Source organism: Schistocerca gregaria, chromosome 3 (assembly GCF_023897955.1).
Source record: "Schistocerca gregaria isolate iqSchGreg1 chromosome 3, iqSchGreg1.2, whole genome shotgun sequence".
NCBI lineage: Eukaryota > Metazoa > Arthropoda > Insecta > Orthoptera > Acrididae > Schistocerca > Schistocerca gregaria.
The window spans coordinates 123,393,708-123,409,331 of record NC_064922.1 but is presented as its reverse complement, the minus strand read 5'-3'; the positions used below and the strand labels follow the sequence as shown (position 1 = coordinate 123,409,331).

Here is a 15,624-nt window from a genome sequence, read left to right as displayed (position 1 = left end):
GGTGGCAAAGCGTAGCCAATTAAACTGAAACATTTCTGGAGGTATAATACGAGTGGTTGGGGGGGGGGGTTGGGGGGGGGGGGAAGGGAAGGGATTCTTGCAAGGTGGTGGCAGTGTGTGCCATCTCTACAGGTCGCTGTTCCATATGACGATGATAAATGCAGTCTGGCAACATTCCTTGTCTTTGAAGCCTTCACACACGGCTACGTCCGTGGAGGTACAGTACAAGGAACTGCGACTCGTCTCTGAAGTTGATGTTTTGCCACTGCTCCGTCCACTGTTGTCGGATCGTCTGTTAGAGCGTCTCTGTTATGCCGCGTCAAGGGAAGAGCCAGACATAGTCACACTATCCACCTGTATACGATTCTTGGTACAGTCCCGTTTACAGTCTCAGGGTACGTTTCGAAGCTGTACAATAACACGCGGCCGAGCGTTCAGTATGTTTGTCCTCTCACATGCTAGTCGCGTGGGAGAAATGACATTTTGCGTGGCGTTATGAGACTGATATAACACGTCAAACCCATAATCGTATCCCACTGGTGGGATCCTTATCAACGGGAGCAGAACTATCGCCGAACCTTGTTGTTAACAAATGGCTCTGAGCACTATGGGACTTGAGCTGAGGTCATCAGTCCCCTAGAACTTACAACTAACTAAACCTAAGTAACGTAAGGACATCACACACATCCATGGCTGAGGCAGGATTCAAACCTGCGACCGTAGCGGTCGCGCGGCTCCAGACTGAAGCGCCTCGAACCGCTCGGCCACTCCGGCCGGTTTGTAGTAAATATTTTTCTTGTTACACCTAGCGTAATACGATATTCTCAGGACCAACGTATACTCAAATGGGAACGAGAAGGGTTCTGTGTAATCTCTCCTTAGACATGGTATGTATATGGTGTTACGCAAGCCTATCTTGTACGGCTGCAGTGGAATGGTCAGCATTTCGATATGCACATTATGACAAACTGACTTTTGTTGCAGACCCCTTCTTAGGGCGTTGTAGTTTTAGTGGCTGGTATTGTCCATAGCGGCAGACTTGGCTGCTAACTCAGCGACCTATAGCGACACCAATTGCTACGGCGTAGGCTCTGGTGTGTGGCTGGCAGGCAGGCGGGCGGCACTCACGTTGAGGTCGTCCAGGTTGACGCAGGTGGTGTAGTTGGACCAGCCGGCGCCCGTCTCAGGGTGTCGGAACCACGTGCCGTTGCTCTCGCAGTGCCGTTGCGCCGTTCCTGCGAAACCACGTCACTCGTTACTCAGTTACTTAGATGTTCCTTGCATCATTTTAGTGATTAATCGTCATGATGTGGTACGAATTATTTTACAATTACGTTATACGTTTATTTACAAGAATATCTATATGGTTCAAATTGCTCTGAGCACTATGGGACTTCTTAGGTCATCAGTCCCCTAGAACTTAGAACTACTTTAACCTAACTAACCTAAGGACATCACACAACACCCAGCCATCACGAGGCAGAGAACATCCCTGACCCCGCCGGGACTCGAACCCTGGAGCGCGGGCGTGGGAAGCGAGAACGCTACCGCAAGACCAAGAGGTGCGGGCTCAAGAATATCTGGATGTTCCCCTAATATTTTTCCCAATACGGATGCGCATTACTAATTCATGCACACCACCTCTACATATGCACTACTAGGCAGGGTGTTTCGCAAGAGCGTGCAAGGATTTAACAGGACGTAGAGGATGGTGGGCGTGTAAGAGGGAAATGTAGGAGTGTCATTACTTAATAAAAATCTGAAAAACCTACGTTACTCTTAGACAAAAGAATTTTGATTGATGTGGCGATGTCCTACGTGCAGTGGAACAAATCTCGTCTGTCAGTTGACTCGTGGTCAGCGCAAGTGCACGATTATATGGCGAGATTTCTTCCAGATGAAGGATTTCCATCTTGCCGTATTAAAGAGGTATTTCCGAAATTCACTGCATTACTGTTACTGAGCGATTTATTGTGGTCAGGCGAACAATATGATAAAAGAACTCCACAACTGCACGTATCGATGCGTTACGAGTAGTTTGCTGCCACACTGAGCCAAGAGAGAGAACTTTTTACGAATGGAAACTAGGTTTTCTTCTAAACACACTGTACACGACCACTAAATTGTAAAAATTTTGCGTTTACAACGTGTCCGAGACGCGGATAAAATTACTGCTTCCCCTATTGTTACCACGAATATCCAGCAGTACGTGAAAATCATGAGTGGCTCAATCGTAAACATATTTAATTTTATATGTGAATATGACCCGTACATCTTACAATGGAATTTATTTTCAACCTTGAATTTTCGTTCGCTTTCCCGTTTCGTGCGTAGTATGACAATATTAATAAATACAATAGCTACAGTGAGCATTATTCAGCCTTATTTACTGTGTAAGTAAAGCAAAAACTGAAAATAAAGTACATGTTCCTGAATCGGGGTACGACACCGCGACCTTCGGTTTACCTTTCTGTGCTCTCTCCGCCGTGACGAGCTACAGCAACGTAAATGGCTCGCGCCTCACCCAACTCGCTCTATAAATGCTGTTTTATCTAAACTCTTAGCCATTTGGAGCTATCAGCTCTTGTCAGTTTGATTTCTGGGCAAAACTACTACATTACACGAATCCGGTACGTAGGGTAGGCGCTACCCCTTTGTTAGTGGACGTACAGATCAGTGGCCGCAGATCAGTGGCCACATGTGGCCAGCCATTGGTCAGATGACAGCTCGCTCCTCAACGTTCGTTCTTGTATTTTCTCTTTTCGTCTTTAATACTCTGCCAGAAAGGAGATAACGATTCTTCAAAAATGCATGGTAGTAACTGTAATATTAAAGTAAAATGAATATTTGTGAAACAGATATAAACTTATTATGTAGATATCTCTTGCGGCTCTCACGTAGCCACAGTGACGAGCTTACATCCCTGGCATTCACGAAAGGGCGTTTGGTTATAAACCATTGAACATAATAATGTCAAAGCTACAAAATCGGAACAACTGTACTTCTTTCCATAAACTAATATGCACAAAACAACTATCTAAAATCTATGATAGTGGACTTACGTCTCTACCAAATGAACTGTTTCCATTCTATAGTGCGGATTGTGAAATATAATTGTATCGAGGTGCTTCTACTCATGAACATATACTTAAGAAAGAAGTATGAAAATTACAAAACACTGATAAGAAATGTTTATTAAGCGCAATGATTTTACTGAACATCACGTTTTTTTTTCTGGCTGAAGCATTTCTGGTGTGTACTACCGACCACAGATACTTCGAGACAGTAAATTACGCTCTTTCTCCCGCATCTAGATGCAAGTGGCTATTATCAAGAAGACGATTTCTGCGACTGTTCTTACTAAAACTTACTCTAATGTGGTTTGTGGGCCACCAACGTGCTACGTCGACACGCAGTTTCCCACAGCTAAGTGTTTCCTCATCGCTGATAGTGATTGTTAGCAAACTCTGTTGTAGTAAACTTGCTTAAGAAGGACTCCTGTAATAAAGGTACCGTAAATACTACTTGTCACAGTCAATATCTATCTAGGGCTGCCATACGTCTTGGATTCCCTGGATCTGTCGTAGTTTTGAGGGAATATGGACCGTCATATACAACTCTCGGGGGTAAACCCTGACCTTTTTTTTAGTATCTGGAGGCTATTCTGTGACATTAGCCGTATTTGGGCATCCATAAGAATCGATGGTAACAAGTGAAAACTAGGGCCAGACATTATATAATGCGATGAACAAAAATCTATTCTTTTAGTGCGAATGCACACCATCGCCGATCTCTTGAGGGAATCTGAAATGGTGATTCAGGGGCTCATGAGTTGGTGACGCCACGCTAATAGTGTGTAAGTGGTTGGAAGTTTGGGTCTGGTGGGAAGCACGCTCGGATAGCGAAGGCTTTTAAAGCGACCACTAGTCTTCAGCGGAAGATCCGGGTTCAAGTTCTGATCCAGACCTTTTCCAGTTGGGGTTGTAGTTTTGGCGATGGGGGTTGGGGGTGGGGTGGGGAGTATATGTGATCTGGCAGTCTCATGACGTGTTTTCTCCGATTTTCACAATATATTTGGATTTTTTCATTTATGTTGAAAATTTCTAACTCTGTTCTTATATCTTCATTTTTGATATTGCGCGAAGAATTAGACAGATCACTGAAAGACCTAAATCGTAACAAGGCCGCGGGAGTAGACAACGTTCCGTAAGAACTACCGATAACCTTGGGAAGAGCCAGCCAAGAAAAAACTCTTTCATCTGGTGAGTGCGATGTATGAACAGGCGAAATACCCTCAGACTTCAAGAAGAATATAGCAGTTCCAATTCCAAAGAAAGCAGGCACTGACGAGCGTGATAATTATCGAACTATCAGTTTAATAAGCCAGGGTAGCAAAATACTAACACGAATTCTTTAGAGACGTATGGTAAAACTGGTAGAAGCCGACCTCGGCGAAGATCAGTTTAGATTCCAAAGAAATGTAGGAACAGGCGAGGCGATACTGACTCTTCGACTCACCTTAGAAGATAGATTAAGGAAAGGCAAAGCTACGTTCACAGTATTTGTAGAATCACAGGAAGCTTTTGACAATGGTAACTGCCATACTGTCTTCCAATTTCTGAAAATGGTAGAGGTAAAATACAGGGAGCGAAAGGCTGTTTATAGTTTGTGCAGAAACCAGATGGCAGTTACAAGAGTCGGGGCACGAAACGGAAGCAGTGATTGAGAATGAGGTGAGACAGGGTTATTCAATCTGCATACTGAGCAAGCAGTAAAGGAAACAAAAGAAAAATTTTGAGTTGAAATTAAAATCCATGGAGAAGAAATAAAAACTTTGAGGTTTGCGGATGACACTGTAATTCTCTCAGAGGCAGCAAATGACTTTGAAGAACATTTGAATCGAATGGACAGTGTCTTGAAAGGATGATATAAGATAAACGTCAACAAAAAGAAAACGAGAATAACGGAATATCGTCGAACTTCATCAGGTGATGCTCAGGAAATCAGTTCAGTAAATGAGACTACGAGGGAAGGAAAGCAAGTGATGATGGTCGAAGCAGAAATGTATAAAACGTAGACTGCCATATGGCAAAGAAAGAATTTCTGAAGAAGAGAAATTTCTTACCAATCAGTATAGATATAACGGTCAGGAAGTAATTTCTGAAAGTATTTGTATGGAATGTAGCCATGTATGGAAGTGAAATATGAGCGAGAAATAGTGTAGACAAGAAAAGAATAGAAGCTTTCAAAGTTTGGTCGTACAGAAGAATGCTGAAGATAAGGTGGGTAGCTCACGTAAGTAATCAGGAGGTACAGCGTAGAATTGGGGAGAAAAGGAAATATGTGGCACAACTCGACTAGAAGGGATGGATTGGTAGGACCCGTTCTGAGACATCAAGGAATCACCCATTTAGTACTGTAGAAAAGCCTGGGGGGGGGGGGGTAAAACTCATAGATTGAGAGCAATGCAGAGACGCAGTAAGCAGGTATACATAGATGTAGGTTGCAGTAGTTACTCGGAGATGAAGAGGATTGCACAGAATAGAGTAGCCTGGAGAGCTGCATCAAACTAGTGTTTAGACTGAACGTCATAACAACAGCGTCTTCATTTCTAATCATGTCTCTCGTTTACAGACCTACGACATCCTTTTCAACCTCATCTCTGCTATCTCAATTCACTTTTCTTTTTTTATTGTGGTAATCCAGCTTTCTCCACCTTACGGTAATACAAGAACAGCTATCACTTCATAACATTTTACGATGGTCTCTTTTTGTACTTCATGGTCCAATGTTGTGATAATGACACCATAGACAGTTTGCAATTTTTGTATTTTATTTTCTATATTCAAGTCAAAATCAAATATTAAAACACGGCCTCAATAAGAGATTTTAGAGATCTATTCCTAAACTGAATTTACCAAAACAATTTTTGATCTGACTGCATATTTTTCTGGGAAAAACGTTGTTTTCGTCTTATGACTAGAAATTTTAAAGTTGTTATTTTTACATAGCATATTTCGATCAGCTGGTATTCTGGTCTTTGGAGGTCGTCTTCACTCTCCTGAATGATAACGATATCACATGCAAACAAAAGTACATTCAGATAGTCCACATTCGTTATCTTACGTTTTTTGTTTACTAAAATTCCCATTTACGAAGAATGAAGTCAATGTAAATATTAAAAAGAATAGCTGGCAGTCCACACCATTGTCTGACACCTAAGTTAATAATCATTTCTCAGAATCAATTGCCACCTAGGTTATTAAAATTCGTGTTTTTGTGTAAGGACTTTTCACCACCTCTAAGTTTTATATTAAAATGCCGACGACAAACATGCTTCAACGCTCTCGTATACACCTATGTTCCATACTTCTTGACTGACAAGACTGAGAAGAGCCGACAATTAACACTTGTACGATCCTCGCCGCCGCCCAGCCCTTCAGGCTCTTGCGCACAGGACAACCAACGGTGCGAGTGTGCGTCTCCCTCCACACGCACTAGATGCACACACAATACGACACCGTCTTACGTCAATTTGTGTCATTTATATTCGATAAGATTCTCTTATCTCGCTGTTTCTTTTAACTGAACGCGTGTTAATAATGACGCTCCTACGACGAGAAAGCAGCCAAAGTTGCATATTTCACTTTCTTTTTTAATTCGATAACTAGTTTCGGGCCGGGACTCAATTTCAAAAGTGTTCACATGTGTGTGAAATTTTATGGGACTTAACTGCTAAGGTCATCAGTTCCTAAGCTTATACACTACTTAACCTAAATTATCCTAAGGACAAACACACACACCCATGCCCGAGGGAGGACTTTAACCTCCGCCGGGACCAGCCGCACAGTACATGACTGAACCCCCTTCGACCGCTCGGCTAATCCCGCGCGTTGACCCGTTTTCAGATCATCGTTACTTAGTGAAAACTGGTATTTCCGAAAATTCAAAAAACATTTGAAAAACTTGCGAATGAACAGTTACAGCGCATACAGATACGGTTTTTGCATTTTAGGAAATATTTTTGACACTGTTATGATGATTCAAAATTGGGTCCCGGCACGAAACTAGTCATCGAATGAATAAAAGAACGTGAAATTTGCAATGTTGGCTGGTATTCCGTTGTACAGTGGGTGATTATTAACACGCGCACAATTCAAAGAAACAGGGAAGGGACACAATGAAATCACGGCGAGTTAAAACTTCTAAACGTATATAAGTGATGCAAACTTACGTAATCTGTGTGGGCTGTAACTGTTCATTTGGACATTTTTACACGTTTCCTGCATCTTCCCCGAGTGAATCAAAAAAGTGAAATTTGCAACTTTCGCTTGTTTTTCGTTTTCTGATTAACAGAAGCTGCTGCCCTACAATTATTCCAGCACGCTGGAAGTTCGTAATAACTGTGCTCTTAATCGTTCTAAAACCACAGGCTGTTATTCTTCCCGGCTGCAAAATGAAAATACTTGAATCCATACTGAATAGCGATTTGCAAAACAAATATCCAACGTTAAAAAAATGAAATAATTTATTCATTAACGATTTCGATTGCATACGAGGGCTTATCTGACATAAACAGCCAGTTAGAAGCAAAAAAGCATGAATATAATTCGAAACATCAGGCTAATGGTTCGGACATCACTACATTCTTTGAAAGGCAAGGCCTGAGTCAGACGAAAATCTGCCTCGTCCAATGGAAGGTACCTTGGCTTACCACACAATTTTTTGCCACATACCGTAAACCGTGTAATGTTTCCAGCGTCAGACAAGGCAAAAAAGGAGCTTGTAAGTGCACGAAATCTGCATCTGTAGTAAAGAATGTGATATGCCCTTAATATATTTGCAAAATTAAAACTGATCTAAATTATCTGAAATTCATAAGCAATGCTAGTAATTACGAAAGTACTACATTATTCCTCATCACTGTTCAGTATTTCCGTAAAAAGAATAGCATCATGCCGAAACTTCATCAGTTTGTAAACACTGAAAATGAGGCCTCTGATACAATCACTGACAGTGAGATTATTCAGAAGCAACTGCGGAAGCATGGTCGTCTGCCAAAGGGTGTGCGCTTATCCCATCAACTGCGGAGAGAGTTGAGCACTCCTCTTCTATAAGCTGAAGAGGGAACTTAATCCGATTATCACATAAGTGCTTTATAACGCTATGAACGATGGGTGTGACCTACTTACTATCGACACAGAGTCTATGAAGTAGAAAATATTCGATTTTTTTTCTCAGTATATACAGTTTTTTCTCGCTATATACAGTTTACCCTCTACGTAAAAAGGGCAACATGACCGATCCCAACTATTGAGACACTTCACTCCTACCAGTCGCTTACAAACTGCTCTCGCGTGCTCTTCTCACCAGATTAGAACAACAGACAGAACATATGATCGTTGAATATCAGGCACGCTTCTTCCCACATCGATTCTGCGCAGAACAGAACAGAACCTGAGAACGATATTGCAACGCCGTCAGTCGAACCGCACGGTAGTCATTGTGTAGCTTTCAAGAAAGCATACGACGCGAATAATCGCGCCAGTCTGTTCAATACACTTCGTGGATATGGTTTAGGTAACAATATTACTTCACAAATTGAGCAGACGTTAACAGACACAACCTCAAAAGTGAGTTTCTGAACCTCTTCAAATTAGGACAGCAATGAGACAACGGGATGAGCTGTCCTCACTCCTCTTGGACTTGGTACTACACAAGATTATCAAGACGTGGGAGAAAGAGATACTTGGAATAAATATGGGAAAGAAGGACAAACGAGTCAACATAAAATGTCTTGGTTTTACTGGTGAACTAACAACAATCACGCGGACTCCTGAGGAAGGCAAACATGCCATCAAAAAACCTAATGAGGTAGCCATCAAAACCGGACACCAAATTTCTTACGAGAAAACACAATTCATGGCCCCAAAATTTCAAATCTGAAACCACTTGCAACAAAATATGGAGACATCAAAGAAGTTAAGTACTTCAAGTATTTGGGTGAAATGACCAGCAACACTGGCAACGAAAAAGTATCTCGCAAAACACTAGCATAAAAGTTACGTATAGCTTATGCGATGACCTGGAATACGTACAATAGAATATCGCTATCCACCCAACCAAACTTCATCACTATCATACAGTCACTCTTCCACAACCGCTCTACGCAACTGTAACATAATCATTAACCATCAACATCAAGGAAATTGACAAACTCGAAAGGCAAATACTCAGGAAAATATTTGGATTCAAGGTTCAAGATGGTATTTGGACGTGCAAAAGCACTGACGAACTGTACTCAACGACTTAACGTTTCACGTTGAAATTCTACGGACATTTAGCAAGAATGGGCGTCTCTAGAACGACCAATAAAATCTTCCTTGTCATCAAAGGAACTAGCCAAACAAGGGCAAGCTGAGTAACAGAAACCCAAAATGACCTCGTATAAGTCAGTATTGACCCATTAGAAACCACACAGATTGCGTACAGACAGAAAATCAACTCTCATAAGTTCACAACAAAAAACCCGACGGAAAAGTATCCGAACTTGAAAAACCCATGGACGCAAGAAAATGGCCCTGAGCACTATGGGACTTAACATCTGAGGTCATCAGGCCCCTACAGTTTGAACTACATAAACCTAACTAACCTAAAGACATAACACACATGCATGCCCGAGGCAGGATTCGAACCTGCGACCGTAGCAGCAGCGCGGTTTCAGACTGAAGCGCCTAGAACCGCTCGACCAATACGAATAAATAAATATAAACAGGTATAAATAAATATCCCCAGGATATTCTGCACAACAGCCGAAACAGAATACAAACAACTATTATTTCACTGAAAAACACGATGGCTGACCCTCATTCCCACTCCTGAATGACTTTTAAAATTTTATCTGCCCGTGAAGGATTTTTCTGAAAGCTTACATAGACCACCCGTCAGAATCAGAGAGTTATTGGAAGACCCATGTCAGAAACACATTTGTTTCTCACTCACTGAGTCATATAAATTTTCCACAGTGCAATAGAAAATTTGTGGAAATATAGTAACCGTTACAGAAACTCGAAGTGTATTGACAACTCAGCAAAAAATTTCAGAAGATAGATTACATCAAATTTATGTACCTATAAAGGGCAACTTTAGAACAAACAAAATCAAGACAGCAAAACTGAGTTTTTCAAATAACTGTATGGACCTGTACTATGACATGCAGTTCTAGGAAGAACATTGGGGAACAGCCATTGAACGACTCTGACAAATTCGACTGAATGATATTACCTAATATCACTGGAAGAACTTCGTTTAATTGACTGACTAGTGGGTGAATTAAAAAACTTTTAACTGGAAACTTAGCTATAAAGATAAGCTTCTAAGCGCATGCCGTTTGTGGCCGAAAAAGTTTTAAGACGACGACCGCACATTTACACGGTCAAATGCTAATAAATTTTGCAGCACATATTTTTCATACCTCCCCCCATGAACCATGGACCTTGCCGTTGGTGGGGAGGCTTGCGTGCCTCAGCGATACAGATGGCCGTACCGTAGGTGCAACCACAACGGAGGGGTATCTGTTGAGAGGCCAGACAAACGTGTGGTTCCTGAAGAGGGGCAGCAGCCTTTTCAGTAGTTGCAGGGGCAACAGTCTGGATGATTGACTGATCTGGCCTTGCAACATTAACCAAAACGGCTTTGCTGTGCTGGTACTGCGAACGGCTGAAAGCAAGGGGAAACTACAGCCGTAATTTTTCCCGAGGACATGCAGCTTTACTGTATGATTAAATGATGATGGCATCCTCTTGGGTAAAATATTCCGGAGGTAAAATAGTCCCCCATTCGGATCTCCGGGCGGGGACTACTCAGGAGGATGTCGTTATCAGGAGAAAGAAAACTGGCGTTCTACGGATCGGAGAGTGGAATGTCAGATCCCTTAATCGGGCAGGTAGGTTAGAAAATTTAAAAAGGGAAATGGATAGGTTAAAGTTAGATATAGTGGAAATTAGTGAAGTTCGGTGGCAGGAGGAACAAGACTTCTGGTCAGGTGACTACAGGGTTATAAACACAAAATCAAATAGGGGTAATGCAGGAGTAGGTTTAATAATGAATAGGAAAATAGGAATGCGGGTAAGCTACTACAAACAGCATAGTGAACGCATTATTGTGGCCAAGATAGATACGAAGCTCACACCTACTACAGTAGTACAAGTTTATATGCCAACTAGCTCTGCAGATGATGAATAAATTGAAGAAATGTACGATGAAATAAAAGAAATTATTCAGATAGTGAAGGGAGACGAAAATTTAATAGTAATGGGTGACTGGAATTCGAGTGTAGGAAAAGGAAACATAGTAGGTGAATATGGATTGGGGCTAAGAAATGAAAGAGGAAGCCGCCTAGTAGAATTTTGCACAGAGCACAACTTAATCATAGCTAACACTTGGTTTAAGAATCATGAAAGAAGGTTGTATACGTGGAAGAACCCTGGAGATACTAAATGGTATCAGATAGATTATATAATGGTAAGACAGAGATTTAGGAACCAGGTTTTAAGTTGTAAGACATTTCCAGGGGCAGATGTGGACTCTGACCACAATCTATTGGTTATGACCTGTAGATTAAAACTGAAGAAACTGCAAAAATGTGGGAAATTAAGGAGATGGGACCTGGATAAACTGAAAGAACCAGAGGTTGTACAGAGTTTCAAAGAGAGCATAAGGGAACAATTGACAGGAATAGGGGACCCTAAATACAGTAGAAGAAGAATGGGTAGCTCTGAGGGATGTAGTAGTGAAGGCAGCAGAGGATAAAGTAGGTACAAAGACGAGGGCTGCTAGAAATCCTTGGGTAACAGAAGAAATATTGAATTTAATTGATGAAAGGAGAAAATATAAAATGCAGTAAATGAAGCAGGCAAAAAGGAATACAAACGTCTCAAAAATGAGATCGACAGGAAGTGCAAAATGGCTAAACAGGGATGGCTAGAGGACAAATGTAAGGATGTAGAAGCTTATCTCACTAGGGGTAAGATAGATACTGCCTACAGGAATATTAAAGAGACCTTTGGAGAGAAGAGAACCACGTGTATGAATATCAAGAGCTCAGATGGCAGCCCAGTTCTAAGCAAAGAAGGGAAGGCAGAAAGGTGGAAGGAGTGTATAGAAAGTTTATACAAGGGCGATATACTTGAGGACAATATTATGGAAATAGAAGAAGATGTAGATGACGACGAAATGGGAGTTACGATACTGCGTGAAGAGTTTGACAGAGCACTGAAAGACCTGAGTCGAAACAAGGCCCCCGGAGTAGACAACATTCCATTAGAACTACTGACGGCCTTGGGAGAGCCAGTCATGACAAAACTCTACCAGCTGGTGAGCAAGATGTATGAGACAGGCGAAATACCCTCAGACTTCAAGAAGAATATAATAATTCCAATCCCAAAGAAAGCAGGTGCTGACAGATGTGAAAATTACCGAACTATCAGTTTAATAAGCCACGGCTACAAAATACTAACGCGAATTCTTTACAGACGAATGGAAAAACTGGTAGATGCAGACCTCGGGGAGGATCAGTTTGGATTCCGTCGAAATGTTGGAACACGTGAGGCAATACTGACCTTACGACTTATCTTAGAAGAAAGATTAAGGAAAGGCAAACCTACGTTTCTAGCATTTGTAGAGTTAGAGAAAGCTTTTGACAATGTTGACTGGAATACTCTCTTTCAAATTCTAAAGGTGGCAGGGGTAAAATACAGGGAGCGAAAGGCTATTTATAATTTGTACAGAAACTAGATGGCAGTAATAAGAGTCGAGGGGCATGAAAGGGAAGCAGTGGTTGGGAAAGGAGTGAGACAGGGTTGTAGCCTCTCCCCGATGTTATTCAATCTGTATATTGAGCAAGCAGTAAAGGAAACAAAAGAAAAATTTGGAGTAGGTATTAAAATTCATGGAGACGAAGTAAAAACTTTGAGGTTCGCCGATGACATTGTAATTCTGTCAGAGACAGCAAAGGACTTGGAAGAGCAGTTGAACGGAATGGACAGTGTCTTGAAAGGAGGATATAAGATGAACATTAATAAAAGCAAAACGAGGATAATGGAATGTAGTCAAATTAAATCGGGTGATGCTGAGGGAATTAGATTAGGAAATGAGACACTTAAAGTAGTAAAGGAGTTTTGCTATTTAGGAAGTAAAATAACTGATGATGGTCGAAGTAGAGAGGATATAAATTGTAGACTGGCAATGGCAAGGAAAGCGTTTCTGAAGAAGAGAAATTTGTTAACATCGAATATAGATTTACGTATCAGGAAGTCGTTTCTGAAAGTATTTGTTTGGAGTGTAGCCATGCATGGAAGTGAAACATGGACGATAACTAGTTTGGACAAGAAGAGAATAGAAGCTTTCGAAATGTGGTGCTACAGAAGAATACTGAAGATAAGGTGGATAGATCACGTAACTAATGAGGAGGTATTGAATAGGATTGGGGAGAAGAGAAGTTTGTGGCACAACTTGACTAGAAGAAGGGATCGGTTCGTAGGACATGTTTTGAGGCATCAAGGGATCACAAATTTAGCATTGGAGGGCAGCGTGGAGGGTAAAAATCGTAGAGGGAGACCGAGAGATGAGTACACTAAGCAGATTCAGAAGGATGTAGGTTGCAGTAGGTACTTGGAGATGAAGCAGCTTGCACAGGATAGAGTAGCATGGAGAGCTGCATCAAACCAGTCTCAGGACTGAAGACAACAACAACATTTTTCATACCAGCTCACACTGTGAAAGTAGACAGGATACTTTCATTGGCCTCGCAACAATTTACGAACGAAAGAAACGCACTAAGTGTATAAATAATTTCTTCTAAGATCAAAAGTAAGTATAATTTCATGGATGTTACGTGTTGAGAATATTACAGGTTTCTATAGCAGACGATTATTTTATAAAATATTGGCAAGACTGGAAAATACAACTCAGAATTAAAAAAGTAAACTTACTCTCATAATTCATAATTGTAGTTTTGCTAACACTTGTTGTTAGTCAATTTGCTTTGATAGATAACTTGTAAATTTTGTCAATACTGTCATCTTGCAATAAATTATTGAGCTATAGTTTACATAGATTAATTATTTAGTAAATTAAAAATAAGAAATTAGTTACGAATAAATTTTCAAGCGAATTACAAACTTTAAAATTTCGATAATTAGCCGGCAGAAGACACCCCAAATATTTGCGTTCATTTGTTTTCGGCACAAATTGACAATCTTACGGTCAACTGTTTTCTGTTTATGCTTGCTGCTAATCTCATTACATTTATTACAGTAGCTTGTCTCAGAAAATTAAACGAAACATAAGAATTTACTTTAGATGTTTAATAGCAGTTTTTAGTGTTATTTGTCTCCTGCTCATTGGGTTGCATTACAGCCGGCCGGTGTGGCCGAGCGGTTGTAGGCACTTCAGTCTGGAACAGCGCGACCGTTACGGTCGCAGGTTCGAATCCTGCCTCGGGCATGGATGTGTGTGATGTCCTTAGGTTAGTTAGGTTTAACTAGTTCTAATTCTAGGGGACTGAAGACCTTAGATGTTAAGTCCCATAGTGCTCAGAGCCATTTGAAACATTTTTTGAATTGCATGACAACTCACTTAACCCTAGAGTACTAAACCCTCGTAAAGTTTAGTGTGTTGTTTTTATCGTAGCTGGTGATCGGTAGGATTCGCGGCCCACGCTGGCGTTTTCAGCACTGAAAGACAGCCGAAGAAACATTCCCTCTCTCACGTCACCGTTGCCCGAGGGATGCTGTGGCCATCCACATATATTCGATCGACAGTATGTGTCCTTGAAAATAATCCGATTTGACCAGAAACCCCAGAGACTTGGAAGCCTTCGTCTACAGTTGCTATTTTAAGTGATAGTTTACCTATACCTACCTCATGACAGCTTAAAATCCAGATAATCTAAATCTTTCTTTCAACTTTAGAATATTAAACTCAAATAAATTACTTTAATTAAATGGTTTTTCATATAAATATATTACGTATTTGCGAATATTTCCTCTTTTGACATTGTTTTAATTCCTGTACTTTTGGGTGTGTTGTACAGTGCATTTATTTGGACTGATATAAACATTGTCGTAATGTTTATATCTGAAACAGCAATCAGCCAAAAAGTAAGGCTTAGCAAGGTTTATTTGGACCAAGCCATGACCGGTTTCAGATTTCTTACGAACTCATATTCAGATGGTTGTTACAGCTTTCGTACGTTTCGTGTTGGGACCTCGTTTTGTATTTCTTTACGATTTGTACAGCACGTGAGTGTTCAGCGCATTCCACGTTCTGATAACATTAAAACCTTTTCATAAATGCTTTGGTAGAAGTCATAAGAGGTAGATCTCTCGTGAAGTATACCAGTCAGTGAACAAAACATTTCATGTTTATCGTAGTGCAACAAAGCGACAACAATTAACGAATGACCTCACATATTTCGTTATTTAGAGACCACTGCCAATTTTCGCACCACGTTTTTTGTTTTGATATTTTGATGACTTTATTAATTCATAAACGACAGTGACATTTGTAAACAAACTAAGACGGCTACTCAGATTGTCTCCCAAATCGTTAGATAAGGTACAG

General features: G+C 40.9%; 1 protein-coding gene across 3 annotated transcripts in view; it reads right to left on the bottom strand.

The window, feature by feature from the left end:
* LOC126355690 (calcitonin gene-related peptide type 1 receptor-like) overlaps window positions 1-15,624 on the bottom strand; it is a 1,110,235-nt gene that overhangs the window by 168,915 nt on the left and 925,696 nt on the right. For all 3 annotated transcript variants that reach the window (XM_050006057.1, XM_050006058.1, XM_050006056.1), the window contains exon 5: window positions 1,129-1,235. In XM_050006057.1, coding sequence (XP_049862014.1) covers window positions 1,129-1,235 — 107 coding nt within the window. The remainder of the gene's footprint in view (window positions 1-1,128; window positions 1,236-15,624) is intronic.